The 27476-nt window shown below is 46.8% G+C and overlaps 1 protein-coding gene across 4 annotated transcripts; it reads left to right on the top strand.

Moving 5' to 3' along the window:
• The first annotated feature begins 5469 nt into the window (after window positions 1-5469).
• Window positions 5470-21184, top strand: CDC42EP2 (CDC42 effector protein 2). 4 transcript variants are annotated; one of them, XM_081893124.1, is made up of 3 exons: window positions 5470-5571; window positions 16601-16803; window positions 16983-21184. In XM_081893124.1, the coding sequence occupies exon 3, from the start codon at window positions 16995-16997 to the stop codon at window positions 17715-17717; it is 723 nt and encodes a 240-aa protein (XP_081749250.1). In that variant the 5' UTR covers window positions 5470-5571; window positions 16601-16803; window positions 16983-16994; the 3' UTR covers window positions 17718-21184. The 4 variants fall into 4 exon arrangements, with proteins under 4 accessions (XP_081749250.1, XP_081749249.1, XP_081749252.1 ...); XM_081893123.1 differs by having other exon boundaries at window positions 16601-21184; XM_081893126.1 differs by lacking the exon at window positions 16601-16803 and having other exon boundaries at window positions 5515-5571.
• Window positions 21185-27476: the final 6292 nt, after the last annotated feature.

Here is a 27476-nt window from a genome sequence, read left to right as displayed (position 1 = left end):
GCCCACAAGCAGGACCTGAGTGCAGCGGCACTCTTCCCACTTATGATCCCCACTCTTACAGTGGAGGGAAAACATAACCATTGTGGCTAATAGCCACTGATTGCCTAATATCCACTGTGAATTTGTCTAATCATATTTTATAGCCACTCAGTTGATGGCCATCACTGCCTCTGGTGGGAGCAGGTTCCCAAGTTCCATCATAAATAGAAGGAAAAACACAAACAAGATTAGCAAACCACACCTCCCTGTTATACAGAGCCTCTCTTTAACCGTGGGAGCAAATTCCACAGTTGTGTGAAGAATAACTTTCTTTTGTCTGTCCCAATTCTGCAGAAGGACCCATGCTCAGAGGACTGAGTTCACACAGTTAGTCAATAGGATATTGCCATTCTGCCCTGCTACGTCTCATCCAGTGTGTGTAGTTGCTGAGCTAGACGGAGCATGAGCCTGACCCAACAGGGTCATTTTAGGTAGTTTAGGAAATTGTAATGAGGAAGGGAAATTTTGAAATGCAATTAAACATTGACCCTCCCTGCTGAAAAGGAAGAGAGCAGGAGAAACCACAGAGAGCAGGCAAGCTAGTGGAAATCCGCCTATTGCTCATGGCCAGGCCTGTTTGTCAACATTCACATTGACTCCCTCTATTGTACTGACACACCAAGAAGAGATGGCAGCGAACCAGCAGCAGGTCAATGCATTAACCACAGGTTTAAAACGTGCGGCATTTTAATTAGAACTCTCTCACTTTCTCCTTTACTCCCTGTGAATATGTGCATTAACAGCCTCTTAATCGGTTTCAGGCGGCTGATTAAGCAGGCAAAAAGCAATTTTAATTCCACCTTCCCTCCTCCCGCCATCTGGGTAAACAGTGTGGGAAATATGCAAAGATTAGGGGCCCAATCCACTGAGCAGTTGCCCCCTTGAAATGAATGAGGAGCTCAGGGATCTGCACTGGGATGCTGAACATGCATTTTGGTTCTGCCTAAAAATAAGAACCATCTGAATGACAGCCGTTTGAGAAATGGAGGAGGGTTACAGGGTATATATCCTGCCGATTTTAAATTTTTAATTGGATTTTTAAATAAATATTGTACGACTAAACTCAAGCGGAACGAAAACAAGAAAGAAAACTAAACTCTGCTCCCCTGGGTAACCAAAAACAAAACAAAACCAGACATCACCGCTTTACTATATCTGTGTACAAAAGCATACAGACAATGCAAGTAAGTTGTCTGGAGGTGAAAAGTAAGTGCACAGTCCACTTAAGACTATGTACAGCTAACACACACACACATATTATTGGACCATTTCTGTTTTTCTCCCTTTTGCGTGCATAGAGATCTCATCCCTGGCCATTAGCCATGCTGGCTGGAGCTGATGAGAGCTGTAGCCCACAATATCTGGAAGAGACCATGTTGGCTACCCCTGGAGCAAGCAAAATTACAGTAGATGAACCAGCGATCTGACCTGAGATGAGGTAGCTTTCTGGTGGCTTGGAGGTTCAGAGGTTTAGTCTAGAAGTCTCAGAGGTCTATGCATGGCTACTAGCCATGACAGCAATGTTCTACCACTACTGTCAGAGGCTTCTGAATGCTGGTTGTTGGGAATCGCAGGTGGGTGAATCACAGGTGTTTCCCCATCTCCAGCTTGCAGGCTTCTCAGGGGCATCTGGCTGGCATTTGGTGAGAACACGGTGATGGACTAGATGGGCCTTTGGCCTCATCCAGCGGGGCTCTTGTGGTTTTAGGGTAAGGGAGGAAAAATAGGGTAGCATACGCTTTTGACAGCAAGCAATTTCGTTCCACTACAGAAACCAAACTGATTCAAAAGTGTCCTTTTCTGCCTACAGGCCACCCTCAACTTTGGCATTACCTCCCCCCCCCCCCAAAAGAGCAGCTTGCCCTATTCTCTGATGCTATGCCACCCCATGAAAATCCTTCCGGTGCTCCCTGTGAAGAGTGATGGAGCATATTTCCTGGAACACTCTCACCCCAAATGTTGGTACACAAGAGCATTCCCACCACATATGTACCAATAAGTTGGCACCCCCTCCAAAAAGGAATAAAATGTTCTAAGACACATAAAGAACAGTTTCCTCAGGGTGGTGGTGTATCACTTGTGCAATAGTTTTAAAGTTAGCTCCCTGACATTGGGAGATACAGTTTTATGGGCATGCCTATTCCATATTTAGTTTCAAGCATCCTCCTGTGTAATTAACCCATTAGCTTTCCTTTTTGTTGTTAAGGATTTGTTTTTATTGTAAGACAGACATCTGGTTTCACGTTTATTAATGTGGTAATTAGTTATAACTGGGGGGGGGGTGGAATCCAGTCCCCCAACAGCTGGGGCATGGGAGGTTATTCAAATTATAAAGCTGACAAATTTAATCAGAGAAAAGGAAGACAACATGATAAAAACATTCAAAAATGGAATATCTTTATTATGTACTAGTGGAACAAAATACAAGACGTTGAACCATATAGTCTATTAGGAATTTTGTAGAAATAGTATTATAATAAGTTTGCAAATTAATTATTAATAATTACTAAAAAAAAATTGTTCATAAGCACTGATTGTGAATTAAAGCAATAGATTGTATTATTATTATATTCCTTCTTTATATATGTATGTACATATGTATATTATTAGAAGTTGTTAATAAAAATAATTTCAAAAATGAAAGGGGAGAGGTTTGGATTTTGAAAAATATTAAATGGTTTATAAATGCTTTTATCTACATAATAAATAAATAGAGGTTGAAAAAGCACCACTGTTGTGTGCTATGCATGTTACTTAGACGTGAGTCCCGTGGCGTTCAATGCGATTTACTCCCATGTAAGTGTGTGTAGAATTGTAGGCTCGGCCTCTTAGATTCCACTATGCAGTAATTTTCCACCCTGTCCATTCTTAACTTGAAAGATTATAAGTTACCAACTCTAGATCCACAAAGCTGCAACTTCAGACACACCCAAATATTATTTACGGAGACAATCTTTCCACACCCAATATCCTGAGGGCTTTAAAAACATATCCCTTAATTGCATTTTATCTTCACAACAGCCCTGTGAGGGTGGTCTAACCCAGAAACGGACTTTCCCCCAAAGGCCACCCACTGAGCTGCATAACTATGAGGATCTGAATGTGAGTTTCCCACTTCTGAATCCAACACAATTCTATAGCATCGGCGCTTAAACTGATAATAACACAGTACTGTACTGAATCCAGGAACTCCAGTTTAATTCCCCCCTTCTGCAAAAGTTCAAGGTGCTTCTGTACCTGTGCATCTGACAATGGAAGGAGGACTAAGCTGGGCAGGTGGGCTGGATGCCTTTATGGTGACCCAGCTGTGGGGTTTTCATTGCAAAATGTGGGGGTTTTTTGCTGCAAAATGTTTGCAAAACTCTGGCACAGGTTTAGAGTGGATCCCAGATTTAGGGGTTCGTAGTTAATGGGTGCCCCAAGGCTGCCTCAAACGGGCTAGCGTGGGACTTCCTGGCCTCCATGTCAACCATGGGGCTCTCTCAGTATATCAGTGGTCCAACAAACCTAGCTGGGCATATCCTTAACCCTTGAGTGGAATGGTAATACTCTACTGATCAGGAGGCTCCTGTGAGTCTGTTGAGGACGTTTGTGCTGAATGTAGCTACTCCAATTCTGCAAGGACAGGGGACCCATTGACTGATGGAACCTGATGGATTCCTGAATGCTCTGGGGGATTTTCCGGCAGACATAGCTGGCACTCCTGCCGAGCCACTTGTGTCACTGTCGAATGAATGGTGAGCTGTGAGCCATTGACGCAGATCACCTTGGTGTTCCAGAAACCTGCTGTGTGATGAAACAGGGTCAGCGGCTAGAGCACAGGTTGCATGACTCAGGGCCCATCTACGCTTCCATTTGTCATAGAATCATAGAATTGTAGAGTTGGAAGGGACCCTGAGGGTCATCTAGTCCAACCCTCTGCAACGTAGGAATCTATCACCCAACGTGGGGCTCAAACCCTACCAGCTGAGTTATCCCAGCGTGATTTCAAGTCATGGGTCTGAGAGGGTTATTTTTTTGGTCCCACCACTTTCCCCAGAAAAACCCGCTGTTTACTGCCAAATTAGAACAAATGTCCATCGGGTTTTTTGCAGATTGACATTTGTTCCAATTCAGCAGTAAACAACGGGTTTTCCTGGCAAAAGCAGTGGGACAAAACAAACAAAAAATCCCCCAAACCCTCTCGAGCAGACCTGTAACTTGACATCACGTCAAATCATAGGAGAAGTGGAAGTGTGGAAGGGCCCCTGGTCTGAACCTGACTTAACATGGGTGAGGCTGCCTCATTGTACAGTGGTACCTCAGGTTAAGTACTTAATTCGTTCCGGAGGTCCGTTCTTAACCTGAAACTGTTCTTAACCTGAAGCACCACTCTAGCTAATGGGGCCTCCTGCTGCTGCCACGCCGCCAAAGCACGATTTCTGTTCTCATCCTGAAGCAAAGTTCTTAAACCGAGGTACTATTTATGGGTTAGCGGAGTCTGTAACCTGAAGCGTATGTAACCTGAAGCGTATGTAACCCGAGGTACCACTGTATTTGCTTTTGGGATTTCAGAGCTCTCTTTCTTTCTTGAACAGGCAGTAGGTGTCTGGTGCAGGGCACCTGTGTTAAGGGAACAATTAGAAAGAGCGGCATCAGGGATCTCGTCTACTCAGAATAGTGCATTCTGATTGGACTCCGAATTTCATGTTTGTGGGAGTTCATAGAATTGTAGAGTTGGAAGGGACTGTGAGGGTTCAACCCCCTATAATGCAGGAATCTTTTGCCTAATGTGGATCTCAAACCAACAACCCAGGATGTGATTACTTGCGGGTGTGCCACGCTTTTTCAAGGATCTTGTTTTGGTTGTTACTGCTGAACATATCACAGCCCCTGAGCATGTGCAGAGGAACTTTGACTACAGCTGAAGAAGGCAACTTAAAACCCCATGAAAGCAGGAAAATAAATACCTCCTCTTGAATTTCCAAGCTGCTGGTATTTCTACAGAAAACAAAGGAAGCTATATAGCCCAGGATTTTCCACTCTTTCTGGCTGCAGCTATCCAGGATCACAGAGACGGGTCTTTCCCATATCAGGCTGCTTGATCATTTTTTATTCTGAGATTCCTGAGCTTGAATTTGGGTTTTTCTGCAACCCAAAAAGCCCCTGCCGTCAGCGCTGAACTAACGCCTTTTCCCCTGGAGGAAAGTCTGGGATTGTAAGTAGCCTTCTTCGGCTGCAGCGAAAACCAAAGTTCCTCTGCACACGCTCAGGGGCTCTTGGGTCACAACACGCCCAGGGGTTTCGCTTCCTTAAAAGACTGTTGCAATATGCAATTTAAAAAAGAAAAAAGCAGAAAAGCGACGAGGGGAGGAGTCTGAGAGAAGGGCGGGGCTTTCGGCTCAGAGCAGCCGCCTTGGATTGGCTGGTGGCCTCGGGGAGGCGGGGCTTTGTGGTGGGTGGCAATTGCAGGCTAGTGGAGCTCGCTCCTTCTTTGCTCGTCAGTTGCCGCAGGAAAAGGAGCAGCCGGCGCCGCCCAGCTGCGAGCCCGGGGTGAGTAAACGGCTTCGCGTTGGGAGAGGAGAACGAGGAAACTGCCTTTAAAAATACGGAGTGTTCAGGGGTGGGAGGGAGACCTGGTTAAAAGCTGCGTCCCTGACCCGCAAGATCTTCAGGGGGGCTCTGTATTTATTGTGGGGATCCAGATCATTGTGGGCTCTTGGATAGGGATCCATCCCATTAACAACGCCCTGAAGAGATGCCGGGGTTCAGGGTTTGCCCAACTTATGATGCTGTAGGGAGAGGAGGATTTGCTGTGTTTGGGGAAGGTACTCTGTACATGTTCAGAGGCCCAAGGCTTGCAGTTCCTACCTGGTAAAAATCTAACCGGGGGATCTCTCTTTTCCTTCTACCCGACTCTGTTCACCCCGACCCTTCTTCCGCGTTGATCGTTCCACATTCTACAGCACAGACCCAGTCGCGAAGTATGAACACCGTTTTTTAAAAGAGATATACTGGGCGGGGTGGAAAGTTTTTTGGGGTGCTGTTTTGGGTTAGCTGCTCCTGAGTCGTTAGAGGCGCCTTCACTTCCTTGCTTCTTACCCCTTGGAGATGTCAAGAGTTGGCGGGTTTGAGATCATTCTAGATTAATTAGAACGGGGTGTGTGTGTGGGTTTTTTTTGCGGCGGGCGCTGCGCGCAATGGTTAGGGAGCCACGCGGCGGGGCGGGCGCGGGGTGTCTAAGGAGGATACAGAGCTTGGCTCCGGGATCTCCCAGCTTCCCCTCCGGGGATCCAACATTCAGCGTGTGCCATAAGAACGAGAGTTTACTGGAAGGAGTGCGGAGAGCGGCTGGTGGGGTTTGCTTACTTCCTAGCCCCTCCCTGAGCAACCAGGCGGGGTGCGAAGCAGAAAACTTCACTTTGCATCCGGCAGCTTTTTGCCAACAACCTTTACCAGCCTCTGCTCCTGTGTCTATAGCAGCAGCAGCAACAACAACTGGATCTAAGGAGGGTCGCAGAAAACTTGCAAAAAGGTCCACCAGTGATACAATCCTGTACATATCTATCCGGAAGGAAGACCCGTTGAGTCGAGTGGGCCTTATTTTTACGTGAGGACGACCCCAGTCTTATTCCTGACAGATGCTGCTCAGATCTCCCTGATAATCCTGATAACAGGGTGCAAATTCAACAGCCCCTTCCCGCTTTATTTATTTCTTGCTATTTCTCTCTTAGACGGGGAGGTTCTATTTAACAATCCTGACTCATAGCCTCTGATAACCCCCCCCCAACCCGGAATTTATTGCGTCTTCCCCACACCCCAGCCATTTTGGGCAGTGGTCCCTGCCATTGCAACATCTTGTGGCCGGAGTTTCTGCTAAGTTAAACATGCTGTGCAAAGAAGTGTCTGATTCTCAATGTGCTGCCTGTCAAACTTTATTAGGTGACCCAAGATCTATCTCTCCCTCTCCCCTCTCCTTGTTGCCTCTTTCTAAGCTACACAGCACTAAATTGAGGGTGGAGGCAGCCTGAGGGCCACATTTGGCCCTCGGTCTAATTTCATGCAGGTGGCAGTGGGGGAAAATTGGATGGATGGGGTGGTAAAAGGGAGAGAGGAAAGGAGATGGTGGAAAAAGAGAGAAAGGGGTATCCTTCCCATTTTTCTTGGTGCCAACTCCACCCTCATGTAACCCTGGCAAGTTTTCTCCTTGCCCAGGACGTTGCCCTCATTAGAAAAAAGGTTCTCCGCCTCTGTCAAAAATGCTTTAGTCCAACCTTTGTCAACTGTGTGCCCTCCAGATGTTTTTTACTGGTCCAAACCATCTGGGTGGCATCAGGCTGGCAAAAGCTGCTTTAGCTGTTCCTTGTATCCCTAGTGTGCCGACCCCATTTTACTCATTTCGTTCACCCTTACCTGCACTTAGATGCTCATCCAGCTCATGTGAACAATTTCCCCTCTTCATTTCTTCCTATCCTTGACTTCCTTGCTTTCTTTTATTGTTTTTTTACGATAGCGTACTGTTTTTAATATTGGGTTGTGTTCAGCTAAGTTCTTCCCAGAGAATCGAATGGGTCCAAGTTACTCATCCTCATTAACTTCAGTGGGTCCCCTCTGAGCAGGAATAGCATTGGATGCAGCCCATTGCCTTATTTGCAAGTAGCCCAGGGGATATTAATTCTGGGATGGCCTTGGAAGCAAATGAAGTAGAAGGCATAAGAGCAGCTCAGGCCGGGCCTAGCTGGGTACGTTGGAAATCCTGGCACTTTGCATTTTAGAAAGGAACACTTGATCATGTAATGTCAGCTGTTTTGTTTTAACTGTGATAATTCTGGAATAATACAGGGGCAGAAGACAGATCTCTTTTTTAAAAAAGAAAAGTGAAAAACAACAACCAATCTCTCTCTCTCTTAAATATAAATTAAAAACTGGCCAGATGGCAAGCAGACATGTCTGTTCCCATCTGTCTTGGCCCAGCTTTCCACACCTCTCTGTATTTAAGGAATGGAACCTGGCTACATTTGTGTGTGTGCCTGTGTGTGAAATAAATCTTGGACCTTTTACAACAGGGGTGTGGTGGTCAGGAGGGCGTCTCTGAGCTTCCAGGCCTGGCAGAGTAACTATAAACTCTCGGGTTTAGAAGCTGGCGTCATTGTAGTGCTTTCTCTCTCTCTCTCCCCACCACCAGACCCCCCAGAGATTCATCTTCTGGGCTATATAAAGCCCTCTGCAAGTGTCCACCCTACTTTCACCCCCCCTCCCCAAGTTGCCCCCAATATATAGCCCTTTCCCTTGCTGCCCAGCTATTAAAGACCCATCCGAATTGAATGGCATTGATTTCACAGAACAGGTGAGCACACGTGAAACTTGCATCAGGGCCTTAGATTGGACAATACCTTGGCGGAGGGCGGGGAGCTGCTTTGTAACTTTAGAAACCCGCTCCCCTCTGCTGGAGCTATCTTTGGATGCTACTTGGGCTGTGGGAAGTCTGAAATGGATACAGAGGGGTCGGTGGGTGGGCTAACTGGGCACGGCACATAAATGACATAGTGCCGGGGGAGGGGGGCAGAGGAAGCTGGATGGAAGCCTTTTCTTCGTAAGCGTTTTCAGTCGCTAGGCAAATGTCCGGGAACAATTCTCGTTGGTTTTGTGAGGTGTTAGCCCCCTCTCTTCATTCAGTGTTTTGCTCTGCCTGCATCCTTGCCAGGGGAAAATCCCCATGGGTTCCCATGCTTCTCTCCCTGTGCATATGTCTTTATGTACTCATATGGGAGTCCTCCTGTGCTTCAAATGGGGACCGTCGTAAAAGCAGGAAACATGGGTGGTTGGCATGTTTGGACCTCTGGGCACATTTGGAGGCAGTGCGCCCTGCTCTCCCCATCTCCTTACCTGCTGACAGACAAACACCCCCCCCCACCCCGTCACTTTCCCAAGGGAGCTGGATAAACATCAGGTGTGGTAAAATGAAAACGGAGTCTCTAGAATTTTTACATGGGATCTCTTAAAAAAAAGTTTTTACTGCACAGTAAAAATCACAGATCAGGTTGGTTTAAGGTGCTGGTCCTCATGAAACTTCAGGGTTGTTTTTTTTCATGGGGGGAAGAAAAACAAATTGCAGGAGGACACACCTGTGTAAATGGGGGTGAGCTGTGATTTGATGGTGGTTTTTAACATTTGTGTTCTGCTTGCAAGTGTTCAGACTGCTTTAGCCACCCCCTGTTGTTCATCTCCCTAACACCTGGGTTCTTGGAGATGGACTGCATCTGAGTATGGAGGTTCTCTTTGATAATTCCTATTGGAATAGGTCACCCAATTCTCTTAGATGTCCAGTATCCTGTTTCTAACCCCTGATTGGCCAAATGCCTCCAGGAAATCCATCTAAGCAGAGCATGGAGACAGCAGCCTTCTGCCGTTCATGTGTCCCTCATCCTCTGTTGGTCAGCAGCATAAAGCCTCTGACCATGTGGGGGTTTATTTAGCTGTCATGAGTGCTAGCAAGCGGAAAGGCGGCTTGGATCAGAAAGAAACAGTCTGCAGGGAAGGAGTTGAGCACATTTTGCTGCAGTTTCACAGCCTCCCAATATTGCTTTTCACAGACAGCAGCGTCCAAGTGAAGATACCTGGGTACCAGGATGGCGCCTGATGTCTCCACCATCATGCCTGGGGATCCTTGGTTCTCGCCTGTTTTCACACACAACCTGTAAAATTCTATCCATGATATTTTATCTGCGCAATCGGAGCGAATTTCAGAAATCAAAAAGTTGTAATAAAAAAATATGACTTTCGAGCTGTCTGGTCCCCAAATGGCAACTAGACATTCCATTTTGGTGACTGTAGCCTTAAACCCTGGTTTAAGGAGCCATGTGTCTGAGTTTCTAACACTGATTCACAGGACCCTAAAGTTGAAGGAGGCCACATACAGCCCATTCCCCTGCTTGGGGCAGGAAATCCAGGCGAAGGGCACCCCATGAGAGCTTGGTCAAGCCGCTGCTGGAAGACTTCCACTGACATAACACGCAGAAAGTAGATATGGATTTCCTGGCAGATTTCTAGGCAGTTAGTGGTAGAACTAGGAAGCTACCATATTAATCTATCTATCTATCAGTGGCTTTTTACCTTCAAAAAAGCCTAATAATAATTTTATTATTTATACCCTGCCCATCTGACTGGGTTTCCCCAGCCACTCTAGGCAGTTTACAGCACATATGAAAACATAGTAAAGTGTCAAACATTAAAAACTTCCCGATACAGGGCTGCCTTTAGATGTCTTCTAAAAGCTGTGTAGTTCTTTATCTCCTTGACATCTGATGACATCTTGATACTACAACAAATGAAAAAACTAAAACCAGAATTTTTAAAAAAATACTGTATAATAAAAAATATCTAAAATGCTAATCCAATAACATAGTAATAAAGAGTATTCTGACCGCCCTTTACAAGTGCATTGTGCAACATTTCATTGATGCAATGATAGTGGATTTATACAGGCCACATCATTCCACTGTTGGCTGCAAGGGCACACTTTGAGCTATAGTGCAACAAGGGGCTCATCCACACTGCCTCTCGTCCTGCTGCTTTCATCCTGGGGGAAAGTGCTCTTTAGCGCTCAATCAGAGCAAACAGCAATTTGAGTTTGCTCTGGTTTAGCACTGAAGAGCAGGTTTCCCCTAAGGAGTGGGGCAAGGGGAAAACCACTCAGACCTATGACTAGAAAGGGTGGGTCAAGCATGAAACAGCTTGGACTTGTGCTTTCTAGTCACGGACAGAGCGGAGCCCCAGAACAGGACAATGGACCCCCTACCCTCTGGTACATTTGCAGTACGAAAAGTTACAGAATTTCAGCAGGAAGTTATGGGACATTCCCCGATTGGAAAGCTGCTCTGCAGCTTTGGTGGGTGCAAATTGTCCTGAAAGTGGAATCGCGGGTAACTTCCATCGTGAGCGCAAACGATCACTAATGCACAGTAAAAAGGAGAGCCCCGCCCCCAAAGTTCAACCAAAATCTCCTTTCTAACTTCAGCCCATTTTAAATCTAGTCCTGCTGCACCCTGGGGATGAAGTCTTTGCCTTCTTTTTATATGGAAGCCTTTTAGGTCTTTGAAGAACGTCAGGCCATCATTTCTCCAGGCTAAAACAGCCCCATAGCAGGTGTCTGCCCATCTCATTCTTGTTCTCCCTCTGTGCAGCTGCTCTGACACCTCGAGGTGCATCTTCAAACTGCTCGAAAAGTGCTTTCATGATCACTTGCAAGCCTTTGTTGTTGCTGCTGCTGTTGCCACCTGCTCTCGCTTCCTTTGTACTGCATTTATTCAGCACCATTAATTGGTGCACAACTCACAATAACATAAGCAGCAAAGGCTGGGTCCCTGCCCTGAGCTGCTTCCAATCCATAGGAGCTGACTCCTAGGGCTTGAGGTCCTTTTCCCCTCCCCATAAGTTGATGAGCGTTGCCACTAAAACGGTGTCTGTGAACTGCATCATGCGATCAATTATGTAGTGTGCAGCTTACCTCCCCCCCATATTTTATTCAATTTGGCACCCCGTTCCAATATTATTATTTTTTGTAATAAATTTTTATTAGTTTTCAATTACAGTCCAATAATAGCCTCATTATAACAATACCACTTTATAATACAATTATTAATACCAATCATTCAATTAGCAAATTATATAATTTAGTTAGAGTGAGGGCCCCCACATTCTAGATTTGATGGTTTTCTTTATTTCTGCGTTCCAAAATCTTATTAGATTTCATTACATTCCGGTCATAATAATAATCCCTTATTCAACCACTGCAATATTAATAACTTCTATTCATGTCGACACATTAAATGATTTATAAAACTTCAAGTGAGGAACTCAGACTATATCCTTGTTCTTCTTGTGGGTGGCAATTATATTGTCCTTGGTATTTCTTCCTGTCCTTGCAAGATGTTACGTTTTTCTTTCCCCTGATTGTTGCTGCTATCTGTTGTGCCTTGGCCGGAGCTGATACCCCATGGGCAATTTTAGATTGGCTGATATCACAATCTAAAATTCATTGATGGGGAGAGAACCAAAGGAGGGAAGGATGGGGGAGGCAAAAGGTTACAAGGGATGAAAGTGCGTGTCCATTTTGGTGAAAATGTGGAACGTTCATCCCAATCTGTTTGCAGGGAGGTGATATGGCGTGCGACCTGTTTCCTGAGTATTCGTTCAGATTTTTGGGGAGTTTAGATGACGTTTCATCAAGCAAGGGTTAATGCATTTTCTCTGCAAAAATTTGGATTTCTGTGGCGTGGGGATGGACAGTGTGTTGGTTGTGCAAGAGCTCCAAATCAACTTGTGCAACCTGAATTTGGCGGTATACGATTGAACGCCACCTGGAAGCAGCACCCTTGGTGAGTGCAGTGCCCAAGTAGCTTGGAATGAGAAGCCACAACTGCACCACCGTCTTAATAACGGTTCAGTGTCCCAGTCTTGTGCATGTCTAATCAGAAGTTAGTCTTTGGTCAGAGAACTGCAACTTGATAGGGATTCAGTTTGCACAGAGAATCTTTGGAAGCCGTGCCAGCTAAGCTGATTGCAAACCAATGTGGCCTGTGGGGTTAGAGTGTGTCTGAATAGGATTTGGAAGACCCAGGTTCAAATTAACCTGTCTCTTTCATCCTCACCTATGGTTGTTGCAAGGATAAGAGGCAGATAAGTTAGCCAGTACGCTGGCCTGATGTCTTTGGAGACGAGGGTGGGATATAGTGCTTGGGATTAACTAGTTTGGCCTAACGAAGCTTGCTGAATTATTTTTTTTAAATCTCTGAAATACACCTGAAAGTTCCCACAATTGCCAGGTGAACTAAATTAAGTTCTTCTTTTTGCAGTAGAACTTGGGACAATTTCTAGTTCAAGTTCATTCTCTTATTGTGTTTTTTCATGTTTTAGTCTCTTGTAAGCCTTTAAGCTGAAAGGGCATAACTGTTGGCAATAAATAAATAAATAAAATAAGTGAATCGATTCACATTTCCGCTACACGGGCGTTTCCTTAGTCTTCAGTCCTTTTTACACTTTAGCTCAGCAACTTGTAGCATTATGAATGCCAGGGAGAACATTGCCGAGGATGATTGGGACGAACTTGAATTGAACTGTAAACCTGAAATGGTCCGTTTTCTAAAGGGACAAACGTGAACTGGAATTTGTTCCTTGTCTCATGGTCTATGTTCCCATCTGCCCTAGACAACATGGGCAAAGATCAAGGAAGCTGGAAGCCCAACAGCATCGGGAGAGCCACAGGTTCCTTATCTCTGGTTTAAAGAATTGGTTGGTGGTTTGTGGTTGCTCTTGAGAGGAGCCAGAGTTGCTCCTTTCAGAAATGTGACTTACCTGGACTTACACAGCCACCTAGTGGAATCTTGGAAGAACGTGGGGTCGGTTGCTCAGGCAGGGAACCCTTTAGAAATGTCTTGCAAATTCCCCATACACTCTTTTCGTGGGTTTGCAAAATTTAAATTGGGTGGGGGGCGGAAGGGGGTCGGGGCAGGATAAATGGGAAACCTTGTTAGTCCCTGGATATTTTTGGCTTTTTAAAGGTGGATGTTCACATCCTCTGCCTGACCTAGGCCCCATCTACACTATACATTTAAGGATGAATCATGGTGTCCCCCCCCAAAAAAAAACCCAGCCAGGACTTTCCCCTCAGAGAATCCTGGGAGTTGCAGTTTGTCAAGGGAGCTGCCATATGAGGCCCCCTATTCCCCTCACAAAGCTATAATTCCCTGAGTGGTTTAACAACCAATCCATCTTCACAGGGAACTCTGGGAATTGTAGCTCTGTGAGGGGAGTCTCCTACCAACTCTCGGCATCTTCAAGAAACTACAGTTCCCAAGGTTCTTTGGCAGAAGCCATGACTGTTTCAAGTAGTATCGTACAGCTTTAAATCTATGATGCAGATGAAGTCCTAGGTATGTAGAAAATCGCCTGATACCAAGCCCTGCACTTGCCTTTCCTAACCTGGTGCTCCTCAGATGTTGTTGGTCTACATCTCCCATCATTCTTGACAGTTGCTGATTGGGGCTGATAGGCCTTGTAGTCCAAAGCGCCCGGTGGGCATCTGGTTGGAGAAGCCTGGTCCACGCCAACTGCCAGCAGCTCTCCTGGATTTGAGTCGGGACTGCTCCTGCCAACCTAGCAGTTCGAAAGCACGTCAAAGTGCAATTAGATAAATAGGTACCGCTCTGGTGGGAAGGTAAATGGTGTTTCCGTGCGCTGCTCTGGTTCGCCAGAAGCGGCTTAGTCCTGCTGGCCACATGACCCGGAAGCTGTACGCCGGCTCCCTCAGCCAATAAAGCGAGATGAGCGCTGCAACCCCAGAGTCGACCACGACTGGACCTAATAGTCAGGGGTCCCTTTACCTTTACCTTACCTGGAGATACCAGGAATTGAACCCAATACCTTCTGCCTGCAAAGCAGGTGCTCTAACCAATGAACTCTGACCCGTCTAACCTCTTTGGAGGAAGTCTGGAGGAAAACCTCAAATCTGCCGCTGCTTTTGCTTCAAGCTGTGCTGCTTTTTCTGGGTTGGTGACCTCGGCGGAGGTGCTTTTGAGCCCAGAGGCATGGCTGTTTGTGTGTGGCATTTGGTGGGGCAAGAGAACAAGTGGCGATTGTCCAAAGCAGCGCATCGGAGCTGTGGGCCCAGCTTCTTTCAGCCGCTGGCGTATTGTTCTCTGTTGTCTACCCTCCGCTTGCAAAGAGAGAGAGAGAGAGAGAGAGAGAGAGAGAGAGAGAGAGAGAGAGAGAAAGCTGCCTGGATTGCTTTTCTGCGGTTGTTGCAAATGAGGCCCGTTTCCCCTTTTAAATCCTTCCCTTCCTGGCTCGTCCGTTAAACAGTTGCTCGTGATAACCTGCTCTGTCAGCAGTGCGCCGAGCCAATGCTCTTGAGGCTTTGGTGTGCACCAGCGCCCTACCAGGCGCTCAGACAAAAGGCCACTTTATCCATCAGCCCACCCCTGACAGAGCAGCCACCTGTTTCGAGTCGGCCGCAGAACGCTCTCGCTTGTTCAGACCCGGCCAGGCCACATGGACTGGGGTGTCCTTGCTTTTTAATGCCTCAGGGAGCAGAGCCCCTGCCAAATGGCGCTGGGATCAGCCGTTTTAGTTGTTATTTATTTCAAAAACAGGTACAGTGGTACCTCAGGTTACGTACGCTTCAGGTTACAGACTCCACTAACCCAGAAATAGTGCTTCAGTTTAAGAACTTTGCTTCAGGATGAGAACAGAAATCGTGCTTCAGCGGCGCGGCAGCAGCAGGAGGCACCATTAGTTAAAGTGGTGCTTCAGGTTAAGAACAGTTTCAGGTTAAGAACGGACCTCCGGAACGAATTAAGTACTTAACCCGAGGTACCACTGTATGCTGCTTAATTGCCACCTCTGCCTCTAAGTGGTGCTCGAAAAACTGAACAAACACAGTGAAGAGAAAATCTGTTTTAAAATGAGCAGCAAAAGTATTGCTCTGAATATCAGTTACTGGGAATTCAAAACTGGGAGAGCATGTTGGCCCTCAGGGCCTGTGTAGTGGGGCTCCCAATGGGCAGCTGGCAGGCCACTGTAAGAATGGGATGATGGACCCCCTTCCACAAACATCTAAAAGGGGTATAATGTGTTAATCAGGCAAAGGCCTGGTGCCTAATGGTGTATATTATTATTATTATTATTATTGTTGTTGTTGTTGTTGTTGTTGTTGTTGTTGTTGTTGTTGGCCTTTGGTCTGATCCAGCAGCCAGGCCCTTCATGGGACATTGCTGCTCCTTTTCCTCACTCTATGCCTGGGGAGGGGGTCAGATGAATAGGAAGTGTCTCCTGCCTGGTCACGCCAGCCCTTCCTGAAGGCATTCTGGGAAGGAGAGGGAGATGACCTTGACGGGCCCAAGGCAGCAAGAAATGCTTCCAATCCCAAACAACATAGGTTTCAGATTTGGCCCTTATGAGGTGAGCAAAGAGAGCTCTTAGTTCAGGGATGAGGAACCACAGGCCTAGAGAATGGATGTGGCCCTCCAAGCCTCCCTATGTGGTCCTCGGGACTCTCCCCCGGCCATGCTCCTCACCAGCCGTGTTTTTGCTTGGCCTGAATGTAGTCTGATAATGCTTCCTGGAGGGAGGATAGAGAGGTGTTGAGTGTAGAATATGTAGGGGGGAACCTTCAGCCCTACAGAAACTGCTAGACTACAACTCCCATCATCCTTGGCCATTGGCCATTCTTGCGATGGCTGATGGGAATAGTAGCTCAGCAATACCTGGAGGGCCAAAGATTCCCAACACCTGGTGTAGAAACTAGCCTGCTGCACAAAGGTAAAATGTGTGCTCATTGCTCTGCCCACTTTTGCTTCTGGCCCCACCCACCACGGAAATAGGGATCTCAGAAGGGAATGTGGTCCTCTGGGTGAATAGGATTCCCCATCAGGGATTGAACCTGGGACCTTCTGCATGCAAAGCAGATGCTCTACCCTTGAGATGTAGTCCATCCTTCTATGGTTGGGCTTAAATTACAACTGGACGATTGTTAAAACAGAATTCTTAACTTAATTTCAATCACTCTTTTCTTCTTCCTTAGCAGAACTGCAGACAGATTCTGGTTATGAAGGAAGGAATTTATCCAGCCTGAGGTGGCTCTGGGGTTTCCCTCTTGTATTGACTTCTTGAAGTTCTGTTGGAATCTCCCGCGACTCGGCCTCTGCATTGGCGAACTTCTCAGGTGCACGGCTGCCGGGGAATCCTTCATAAGGTCACGTCCTGCCAGCAGAATCAACTTACCTCTAGGTAATTTGTTAGTGGCTCATGTCCAACTGAAAGCCGATCCCATTGTGGCTGATAACCTCCTGTCTTGCAAGGACTCTCCACCTTTTAACCAGCCTGGTTTTGACTTGATGATGATTGTTTTGAATCTGAAGCGCCAGCACTGAACGGCCCTTCTTCTTCCCCCCTCCTCTCCTTTACAGCAGTCGACAAAGATGTCCACCACCAAAGTGCCCATCTACCTGAAAAGAGGAAGCAGGAGGGGCAAGAAGGAGAAACTGCGAGACATCCTCTCTTCAGACATGATCAGCCCACCGCTAGGGGACTTCCGGCACACGATTCATATCGGCAGCGGTGGGGAGAACGACATGTTTGGTGACATCTCATTTCTCCAAGGGAAGTTCCACCTCCTGCCCAGGACAGAGGGCAACGTGAGTCCAGGTGGCACCAGCCAGTACATGGTGCCCTTCGAGTTCTCGAGGACCGCTACCATCTCGGGTTACGATCCGCCGCCTTCGGACATCCCCTCCCCTCTCCTCAAAAACGCCATCTCCCTGCCGGTCATCGGTGGCTTGCAGGCACTGACCCTGCCTTCTGCTCAAGCCCCGCCCAAACCGCCGCGCCTGCACCTCGACGACAAAGCCCAAGCCGCTCCCCAGACGAATGACCTTGCGCTGAGTCCTCCCTGCGCTGTGTCTGCTAGGACTTCGGAACCCCTTGGCACCGCCAACGGCAAGTGCCCGGCCTCTGTGAATGGGTTCTCAGGGGAAGAAAACAAAGACAAGGCTTTCATGTCCCACGCGGGCTCCCTGCTCTCCCTTCACGTGGACTTGGGACCGTCAATTTTGGACGACGTCCTGCAGGTGATGGAGAAGCACCAGACGGCAGATGTGGGTGCTCCGTTGCAGGATTCCGGCAGACAGGAAATCCTGACGTAATGAGAAAGGCGGCCGGCGGAGGGGGACCTGTGACTTTGAAAGCGCAGCCTTTTTGTACATAAGAGAGTGTTTTGCTGTTAAATTGGGTGACTGGCGGTGCGTGTGCAGGCATAGATGTGCGCGCACACACCTGTGTGAGATCCTTTGGTGCAGCTTCACTAGTAATATAATTCCTCCCAGCTTTCAAAGAGCATCTTGCAGAATGCAGGCTTTCCTCCTTATAATGCAGCACTCCGTTTCGACAAAAGCTGAGATGGGCCTGTCTTGGGTGCTCTTGGCAGGTTCTACACACAAAAACACACCCTGCTACTGAAACTTGTATTGGAAGCAAAGCAATAAATTAATAAGCATCTGTTAAGTTACCCTCGTGAACAAATGTTATGGGTGTGGATTCTGAAATGCTGATGGTTAATTGATGGGTTGGAGAAGAAAACCTCAACAGCGAAGAGGTGTGTGTTGTTGTACATTCTTTGTAGCGGGAGTGGCGGGGACGATGTTGCGCTGCTCATTGATGGGAAGGGCGGCATGGCACTCTGAGCAGTCGTCACAGATTGTCCCGTGCTGGAGGGAGGAGGAAGCTGTGTTTCGAGCGTTGGAATGTAAACAGGAGTCAGGATATCTCATTTAAGTTCTTAAGCTGGTAATATGGCCATGTTAATGAATAGTTAAGGGAGGCATTCCTGTGCTGGAATTTCATGGGAAAAGATTCTGAGTCATACAGGTTGGCTGTGGCTGGTGCAGTTTAGGGAGCTGCCTTATAACACATCACACTATTTATCTAGATCAGGATCACCTGCTTTGATGGATGGCAGGGTCCTAAGCAGAGAAGGTGCCTTTCCCATCACTTGCTACCTGATCCTTTTAACTAGAAACGCCAAGATCTGAACCTTAGTCCATAGTTCATACTATTTCCATTTCCCCTGTGTGTGTTTCTCCTTCTCTGATGGAAGGAAGATGGGATGTTAAATTGGTTTATTTACCGGCCAACACTCCTCAGTGGTGACCTAGCAGCCAATAGCATAGAGAGGACTGTGGTTTAGCTGTGGAGCACCTGTTTTGCATGCAGAAGTCCCAGGTTCAACACCTGGCATCTCCAGGTAGGCATGGGAAGGACCTCTGCTTGAAACTGCCGGGAGCCACTGCCCATCAGTGAGCTAGTTAAACCCATGTTTTGATTCAGGACAAGACAGCTCCCTGTGTCCCTATTGGAATCCACTCTTTATTCAGAACCATGAGGACTGGAATCTTACTTTCCTTTTAGCGGAAGGGCTGCAGGTCAGTGGCAGAGCACATGCAAGCAAAAGATCCTTGGTTCAATCAATCCCTGGCATCTCCAGGTAGGACAGGAGAGAGACCATCGCCTGAAGTTTGAGAAAGTTACTGCTTGTCAGTGTGGATAATAGTGAGTGAGATGGACCAATGGTATAAGGCAGCTTCCTGGATTCCTGTTACAGTATTTGGTTATATTGTTCAGAAGAGAGGGTTGCCTCGTGGCTGTGGCTCTCCTCTTTTGGCCCTTCCTGTGCTTGGTTTTTCCTGCACCATCCTGGCCGCTTCTGTAGTTGGCTGTCCAGCAAAGCAGACAAAGCCCCATTTCAGCATCTTCAGGGGAAGAATAAATAGAGGCTTGTTAAACTAACAAACCGTGGCCTGGCATTGTCCCCAGGCAACTGGCTGTTTGGCAGCCGTTTCTCATCCGGCCCATCTGTCGCTGCAAAGGCCGCTTCGCAAGGGGACCCCGCCAGGATGCTAGGATGCTGTCAGTCCCACGGCACATGACAAAAGGTGACACTCGAATAGGGGCAGGCTTCGCCAAGAAAGCCATTTTCAGCGTCCCTAGTGACTTTTGGGCAGAGACTGTTGCTGCAGCTTCTTTGGAGCATCTTTGGCCTTAAGGCAAGTTTAAAAATCTCTCCTTGATAGCATGGCTTCCTTGAGGACTGACTCCTCGCCAGATGCGTACTGGGTTTGTTTCAAGAATTGGATACTCCAATCTGGTGTTTCACTGTGGGTTCTCCAGAATTCACTAGAAAGCTGTGTTGTATTTAAACAAATTCAAAAGGAGCCCTGAATTCAAATATTGTGAATATTTATTTTTATGTCCCCCCAAGCTATTTATGATACAGCACCAGCAACTTATATCAGGGAGGGGTGGGGAGCCTTGGGCCCAGGGGCCAAATGTGGCCCTCAAGAGTTCTCTGTCTCGCCCTCAGGGCCTTCCCAGGACTGGTGCTGCTTCGCACATTTCCTCTGTTTTTGCTTGGCTGAAGTGTGTCTTCGAACACTTGATGATGCTTCCTGCTTGCCTAACCAGAGAACGTGGTGTAGAAACTGCAAAGGTAACGTTTCAATTAGTTGCTCTGGCCACTTTTGCTTCTGGCCCTGTGCACCTCGAGCATATGGCCCTTGGAAGGCTGCCCAGAAGGGAATGTGGCCCTCAGGCTGAAATAAGGTTCCCCATCTGTGCTGTGTATGAACTGTTAAAAAGAAGGAAGCAGATGGATGTTGGTGGTGGTGCTGGGGAGACAAACAGCATGAAAGGAGGAGGGAATCCTAGAACTGTAGAGCTGGAAGGGACCACAAGGGTCATCCAGACCAACCCCTTGCAATGCAGGAATCTTTCACCCAATGTGGAGCTTGAACCCATTACCCTGATTTTACCCATGACAACTGAGCTATCCACAGGGGAGAGGCAAGGCTGATGGGTAAAGCTAATACGTACATGTGTGCTTAGTGGCTGCTTTCCAATGAATATTGGAGGATTCGGGACAGACAAAAGATGGTACTTCTTTATGCAGTGCATAGTTAAACTATGGAACTCACTCCCACAGGAGACAGTGATGGTGACCATTGTGAGTAACGTGGGAGGACTGGACCAATTCATGATGAGATCTAGCTACAATGGCTGTGTTCCGCCTCCACTGTTAGAGGCAGTGTACTTCTGAATATCTAGTTGTCAGAAATTGGGCAAAAGATTCTTGCATAGCAGGGGGTTGGACTAGATGACCTCTGTGGTCCCTTCCAACTCTACAATTCTACGATTCTATGAATCACAGGTCGGGGGAGTGCTACTGCACTCGGGTCCTGCTTGACAGCTTCCCACCAGTATCTGGCTGGCCACTGTGAGAGCAGGATGCTGGACTACATGGGCCTTTGGCCCGATCCAAAAGGCTGTTCTTATGCTTTAGGATGTGCTATGGGAGATCCAGGTTGGTTTGTTTTTTTGAGTTTTACAGTGCAAGGGAGAAACCCTTTGGAAGCACAATTCTGGGGTTTGGGGAACTTCAATTTCCCATTGCAAATGGCTCTCTTGAAGTAGCTCTTTGCAGCTTTAATGAAAAAGCATAGGTATCCATATGTGGAAGAAAATCGCCACAGGGATGAGAGTTAACGCCTCCTCTGCCAGCACTGCAGTCCTGATCAGATTTGGGCTCCCCTGCAACTGATATTAAACTTATTTTAAAATAGCACGAAAGCCCATTGTGGATTATTTGACTCTCTCTCTCTCTCTCTCTCTCTCTCTCTCTCTCTCTCTCTCTCTCTGTGTGTGTGTGTGTGTGTGTGTTGAGGGGGTGGAGTTCACAGAAAAATTGGGTTTTGAAGAAGTGAAGCAATGTGTCTGCCTTGGTGGTGATGGAAACACTGCAAACATGGCTTGTTTGCCAAATATAACCCAAGTGTAGTGTTTTGTTTTCTACCCTGAAAGCAGAACGTTCTCTAACTGGGGGAGACTGGAGACAGAAGCTCTTTGCAGCTTTGATTCTATTCATTATATCCCCCCCCCCATCTCTCCAGCTCCCAGAGTGAAGCCCCCACCTTTTCTCTTTTTCTTTTTGCAAAATTACTGCCTCTCACGCTTTCCGATTCCCTTTTTGCAAGCTTTTTGTTTGTCCCCCCCCCCAAACGGCCTGCAAGCCGATTGTTCGCGAGAACAAATGGGAGGTAAATTTCTGGAACCAGCAAGACTGCCTTGTGTGCAAAAGCCAGCCTGTTACAACCAGGCAGCATCTGTTGCTCTCTCCCTCTCCCTTTCCGTAACCCTTCTATGGTCTCTGTGGCCATGGAGATGGCAAAGCAGTCATGACGGACCAGTGCCTTCGTTGCCATGGGTTTCCCCCTCACGAAAGTCAAGCGCACAAATGGATTTGAACCCGAGGTGAACCCCGGACCTTCCATTCTCCTCGCCTCCTCCAGTTTCTCAGTATAGTCTCTGAATGCAGTAAATTGAGGGTTTTTGCAGTAGCGTGAGAGTGGGTACAGACAGGGGACTCTTTAACACTGATGATGAAGGAACATGGCAGAGAAATTTGATTCATTTTGCTTTCAATGGTCGATCTACCTAACTTGGTCAGAAATGAAGCCATCCGTCAAAATTTGCACAGTTCTGAATTTTGCAGTGCAATTCTCCAGCCCCAGTAACGTGTGCACAAATGCATATCCTAAAGTGTGTACATAAATGCATATCTCAGTGAAAGCGACATAATAATGTATTGTGCGTGGGGAAAATTGCTTTGCAAAAATGTGTTTATTGCTCAAAATTGCAAACAAAAATTCATGTAAGCAGAAATTTGCGCAACAGTGCTGATGAAATTTCATGAGGACTTGGGGGGGGATCACAAATGGATGTGGAGAACTAAAGTTAAGGTTGGAAAAATGAGAAACAAAGAGAAACAGAAATTGATAGGTTTGCCCATCCCTAATGGTGAATGAAGTTTCTTGAAAGGCCCCTTTTGTCTCTAATATCCTGGAGAGCAACTAGGGCAGCCAAACACTGGATTGCAATGGACCAATTGTTCAACCTAGTCTAAAACAATAGCGAGTGTTCATCTTCTCCCACTTTCCTAGTAGATCAGTGGATCACTGTGGCAGAACACCTTCCTTGCATTCAGAAGGCCCCAACTTCAATCCCAGGAATAAGACCACTAGAAAAGCCCAGCTGTTCCAAGCCAATAGTCCATGTGGTCCAGCATCTTGCTCTCACAGCTGTCAGCCAGATGCTTGTTAAGCATCCTGAGTTAAGCAAGAATCAGGTGGTGGGGAAGACACATCTCTGCCTAAGGGCCACTGCCAGTCAGAGAAGGCAGTACAGTAGGTGGGAGTGTGGTCCTCCAGATATCTCTATCCAGACCACAGGACTATCCAAGCCACACACCCCTCACAAGCTCTGCTCTGTGATTTAACCTGCCTGGGATAGAAACGTAGAGTTGGAAGGGACCCTGAGGATCTTCTAAGTCCAACCCCCTGCAATGCAGGAATATGCAGCTATCCCATACGGGGATCAAACCTAGAACCCTGGTGTTAACAGCACCACACTCTAACCAACTGAGCTATCCAGGCTGACATGTCCTTGAAGTGAGCTGATATCTCTTGCTTGCCTGCATGGGTTGGGGGTGGGGCATGTCAGGCCACACCCACCACTGGTACGTGAGCTGAAAAACATCTCCCCACCTCACACAATGCAGGGCTAGGTGGACAAATCATTTGCCCTAATCTAAGACAGAGGCAAATGGGAGTGGAGCAACAAATGTATATTTTACCTTTCGTATGGTAGGTTAGCTTTTACATTCCCCTCGCTATCTTCCATACATACAGACAGGGTGCCAACTTGAAAAAAATATTGGGTGGCAGGTAAGCCCCGCCCCACACAATCGATCACTTGATGTGGTCACACACACGATTTGAATGGCAATGCCCATTAATTTTGCACCCCCGGCCCCCTGAAATACTTTACTTTGGGGGTGCAAAGGGACCTCACCCCCCTAGGACTTTTCTCCTATGCATACAGGCAAGCCTGGGGGACCACATCCAGCTCCCAAGCCTGGGGTTCCCCACCCTTGCTCTTCAACACTGCGCCCAAGGGTGCCCCAGAGTTCTTTGCAATATGCAAAGTGTTTCCCTCCCCAGACACATATATATGTGTACAGTGGTACCTCGGGTTAAGTACTTAATTCGTTCCAGAGGTCCGTACTTAACCTGCAACAGTTCTTAACCTGAAGCACCACTTTAGCTAATGGTGCCTCCTGCTGTTGCCGCGCCGCCGGAGCACGATTTCTGTTCTCATCCTGAAGCAAAGTTCTTAACCTGAAGCACTATTTCTGGGTTAGCGGAGTCTGTAACCTGAAGCGTATGTAACCCGAGGTACCACTGTATATGGTCCCATCCGGGAAAGGGAAAGTGCTTGTCGAAAGGGTTCTGCTCCAAGATGGAAAGACTTGAGTTGAAGCCATGCTCCTGAGTCTTTCAGTACTAGAAGAATCTTCTTTGGAAGAAGTCCAGTTTGCAAGTGACTCTTCTTTCCCTTGCATCTTCTCACCCTCTTCCTTCCTCTTTCCCCACTGTCCAGGGGCAGGAGTGACTCATTGGCAGAGTTGTGGACCAGGCCCTTGTCCCGGGTTCAGATGTTCTCCCAGCAGCTTGCTAGGGTTTCCTTTGTTTGGTTCTGATTCCTTGGCAACCCTGTGGCCCTGTCTCAGAGCCCCTCCCTTCCGGCCCTTACTCCTCCCTCTCTTTCAGCATTTCCTTGCAAAATCAGCAGTGCCTGCCTGTGGCGTCCTTAAACTTTCTCAAAATGCAAAAGCACGATTTCCAAGCCTCCAAGCTGTTGCGAAAGAAGGAACTGTGTCCATACACACACAGTGGGGGTGGTGGCGAGAGACATTGCTTCATGGGGTGGAGCAAGGGTCAGCAGCAACGGGTGAGTTGTGGGGGACGACAGAAAGTTGGAAGGGAGGTCATCCAGTCCAGGGCCATGGAAACTTTTACAGCCCATGGGGTTGGAACAACTAATACGTTTTCTCCTGGGTCAGAATAGGTAGCAATCAGGGATGATGGGAGTTGGAGTCTGACCACATCTGGAGGGACAGAAATCAGGTTCCCCATTCCTATTCTAGGCAAGAATCCTTAAATGTCACTCCTTTTCCTTAAGACCCTAATGCTAAAATCCTAAAACTTCAGATTAAGCTGTGAGACCTGTCAAGCCTCTCTTGGGATCACTTGGGGGCGATGTGACTTTATCCAGTAAGCTCCAGAGCAGCATTCGCTAGCCTGGCTCCCTCCTGATGTTGTTGGACTACAACTCCCATCAGCTGGGGTCTAGTCCCTTTTGAATCTTCTCCTTCGCATTTTGGCCCGCTAAAGTTTTGCAAGAATTATTGCTGGAAAGGGGCGGTTACAAGGAGAGTTCCACAGCCGAGATGTCCCAGCTGCATCTGTTTCATCACTGGCAACTTCCTTCGTTTCTTCGCTCATCTCTAGATGTTTGTTTTTCTACAGCTTGATCCCAGATGTGTCTGCTCAAGACGAAAGTGCCAGACCACTGTGCCTATTAAGACCTTTTACTTGCTGGCAACTGGGCTCATGTGCATTAATTGAAAATGCATATTGGAAGCATATGGGGGAAGTTTTCTTTTTCAGTCTTGAGGGCTGCATTTCTTTCCGGGCAACTTCCTGGCAGCCACATGCTGGCAAAAGAGGGCAGAGCAATGAATGTTAACGTCCACCTTTGTGCAGTAGGCTAGTTACTACACCCACACACCCCTCTCTGTCCTCTATCCAGTCAAGCAAGAAGCATTATCAGAGTGCAATGGCTCATTCCAGCCATAAAAAAAACAATAAATAAGGGTGTTGGGCAGGGCCCAACTCTGGGGAGAGTTTTGAGAACCAGATATAGAGACCAGGACGGTCACATTTGGCCCCCAGGCCTGAGGTTCCCCAGCCATATAGATAAATTAATAGTAGATCTGGCAGCAATGGTTGGTCCTAATAGCTGAATGGAACCTCCAGTTCAGAACCAGTCTACCTCCAAATTTGAACTGGAGACAAGGGACTGGGACTAGATGAAGCTTTCCTAGCAGGGTTCTTATTTGCAGTGACAACGGCTTGATTATGTCTAAAGGAAGTTTATAAGAAAAACAAATAATGTCAGAGGAGGGGGGGAAATGTTGATTTCTCATTCTTTTCCTATGAAATATGCCAAGAAAGTGTCTAGATGCAGCTGGCCAGCAGAAAGCCCATGGCACGAAATATATCCCTACTGGAGGAATCCACTCGTACCAAAAGAATGTTGTTTTTACCCAACAGACATTTCTCAGGAAACATTAAGTGCTAGATTATGCACTTTGTTTCCTTTCTGAGTGCTTAGGCCTTTCCTTTAGTTAGCAGATAAACAATATTATTTATTAATTTATTATTATTATTAGTTGCTTGTTACATTAAAGGAATTGTATCCTTTTGAAATTAAGGGGCATGACTAACTGAAATCCCTTGATTGCCGTGGATCTACTCCAAGTATGACTAACATTGAATACAACCCAAGATCTCTCAGAGACTTGCAACATATTTAACAGCAGAAGTATACGTAAAAATGCATCATAATAAAATCACATTTACACAAAAACACATGCCGTTCATAAAAACTGCAACCCCCAATAACAGCAGCAAAAAGCGTCTGTTTTCATCCCAGTCATTCCAAAGCCTGGGAAAAGGGTAAGCATTCCAAAATATCAAGACAATTTACAGCTATCTAAAATACATTCATTAAAATCAATGCAGTAAAACGGGGGTAGCCAACATGGTGCTCCCAAATATTGATGGACAACAGCTCCCACCATCCCTGACCACCATCCATGGTTGCTGGGGTTGCTGGGAGGTGTAGTCCAAAAATATATGGAGGGCACCATGTTGGCTATCCCTGAAGTAAAATAATAATGCAACTAAACATGCAACAGTAGGTACTAATGGGCCTCAAAGGCCTTCATGACTAAAAAAGTTTTCAGCAAGTAGAGGAAACACATCACCATTGGCACTTGCCTGTTTTCAGTGAGGTGATTCCATACCATGGGTGCCATCACAAAAAAGACCCTTCCCTCTAGTTTCTGCAAAGAAGGCTTCTGCAAGCTGTGGTAGGATTGCCTCACGTATTGCAGTGTTGCAGGCACATTCAAAGTTCCTAGTTTCCTCTAAAAAATATGGGAACCATTGTTTCCCCCTCATAGAACCACACATCCCAGTCCCTTAGCAGCTTCAAGTTCCCTGGATCCTTTGTAATAAGCCCTGTATTGTGTGGAACAGAACTTGAGCTTCATCCAACCCATTTTTTTTGCTGTTTTGTTATGTGTTTATGATGTTGTAGGGGACTGTTTTGCAGACTGAAATATTATTAATAAATACCTTATTAATAAAGGAATCCTGGTCAACATGTCTCTCTCTCTCGTTTAAAATATTATTAACAAGCGTTAACGCATCAACACATAATTTTAACAAATTGACCCTTACGCCAAGGTGGGGTTTATTGTTTTTGTTTGCTGCTATGTTATGTATTTATGAGTTTATATATTTTAAATTTATCACTCTGTATTCCTCTGATGAAAGGCAGTAAAGAAATTTGATAAATACGATATGAACAAAACATTAAATGTAATTGTACAGATTAATATCTGGCCCAAGACAGCTACTATCTTGCATTTTAGTTGAATTATTTATTTTCGTTCCCTTGTCAACCAACATGGTTTTCCCGCCAAATCTTTCCAGATTCACGCATGCGTCCTCGACTGCTGACTCTTTGACCGCGAAATTTATTTCCCCTATGAGGGAGGATTTTCCCGTTGCGCCTGCGCAATATAGATAAATAGTCACCGTTGGTGGCGTCACTAGCAAGTCTTTCTTGTCCTCTCTACGCGTGCGCCTTCATGATATTTGACAGCAGGGCCGGCGGGAAGAGCGTGGGAGGATTCAGGTTTTTTTTAAATTACGCATGCGCGA

Source organism: Podarcis melisellensis (genome assembly GCF_964234715.1).
Source record: "Podarcis melisellensis genome assembly, chromosome: 16".
In the NCBI taxonomy this organism is placed as follows: Eukaryota; Metazoa; Chordata; class Lepidosauria; order Squamata; family Lacertidae; genus Podarcis; species Podarcis melisellensis.
The sequence above is the reverse complement of the archived record's forward strand: the minus strand, read 5'-3'. Positions and strand labels throughout refer to the sequence as shown.

Excerpts from the sequence above, each read along its gene's own strand:
- CDC42EP2 (XM_081893124.1), top strand. The coding sequence starts at position 16,995 with ATGTCCACCACCAAAGTGCCCATCTACCTGAAAAGAGGAAGCAGGAGG.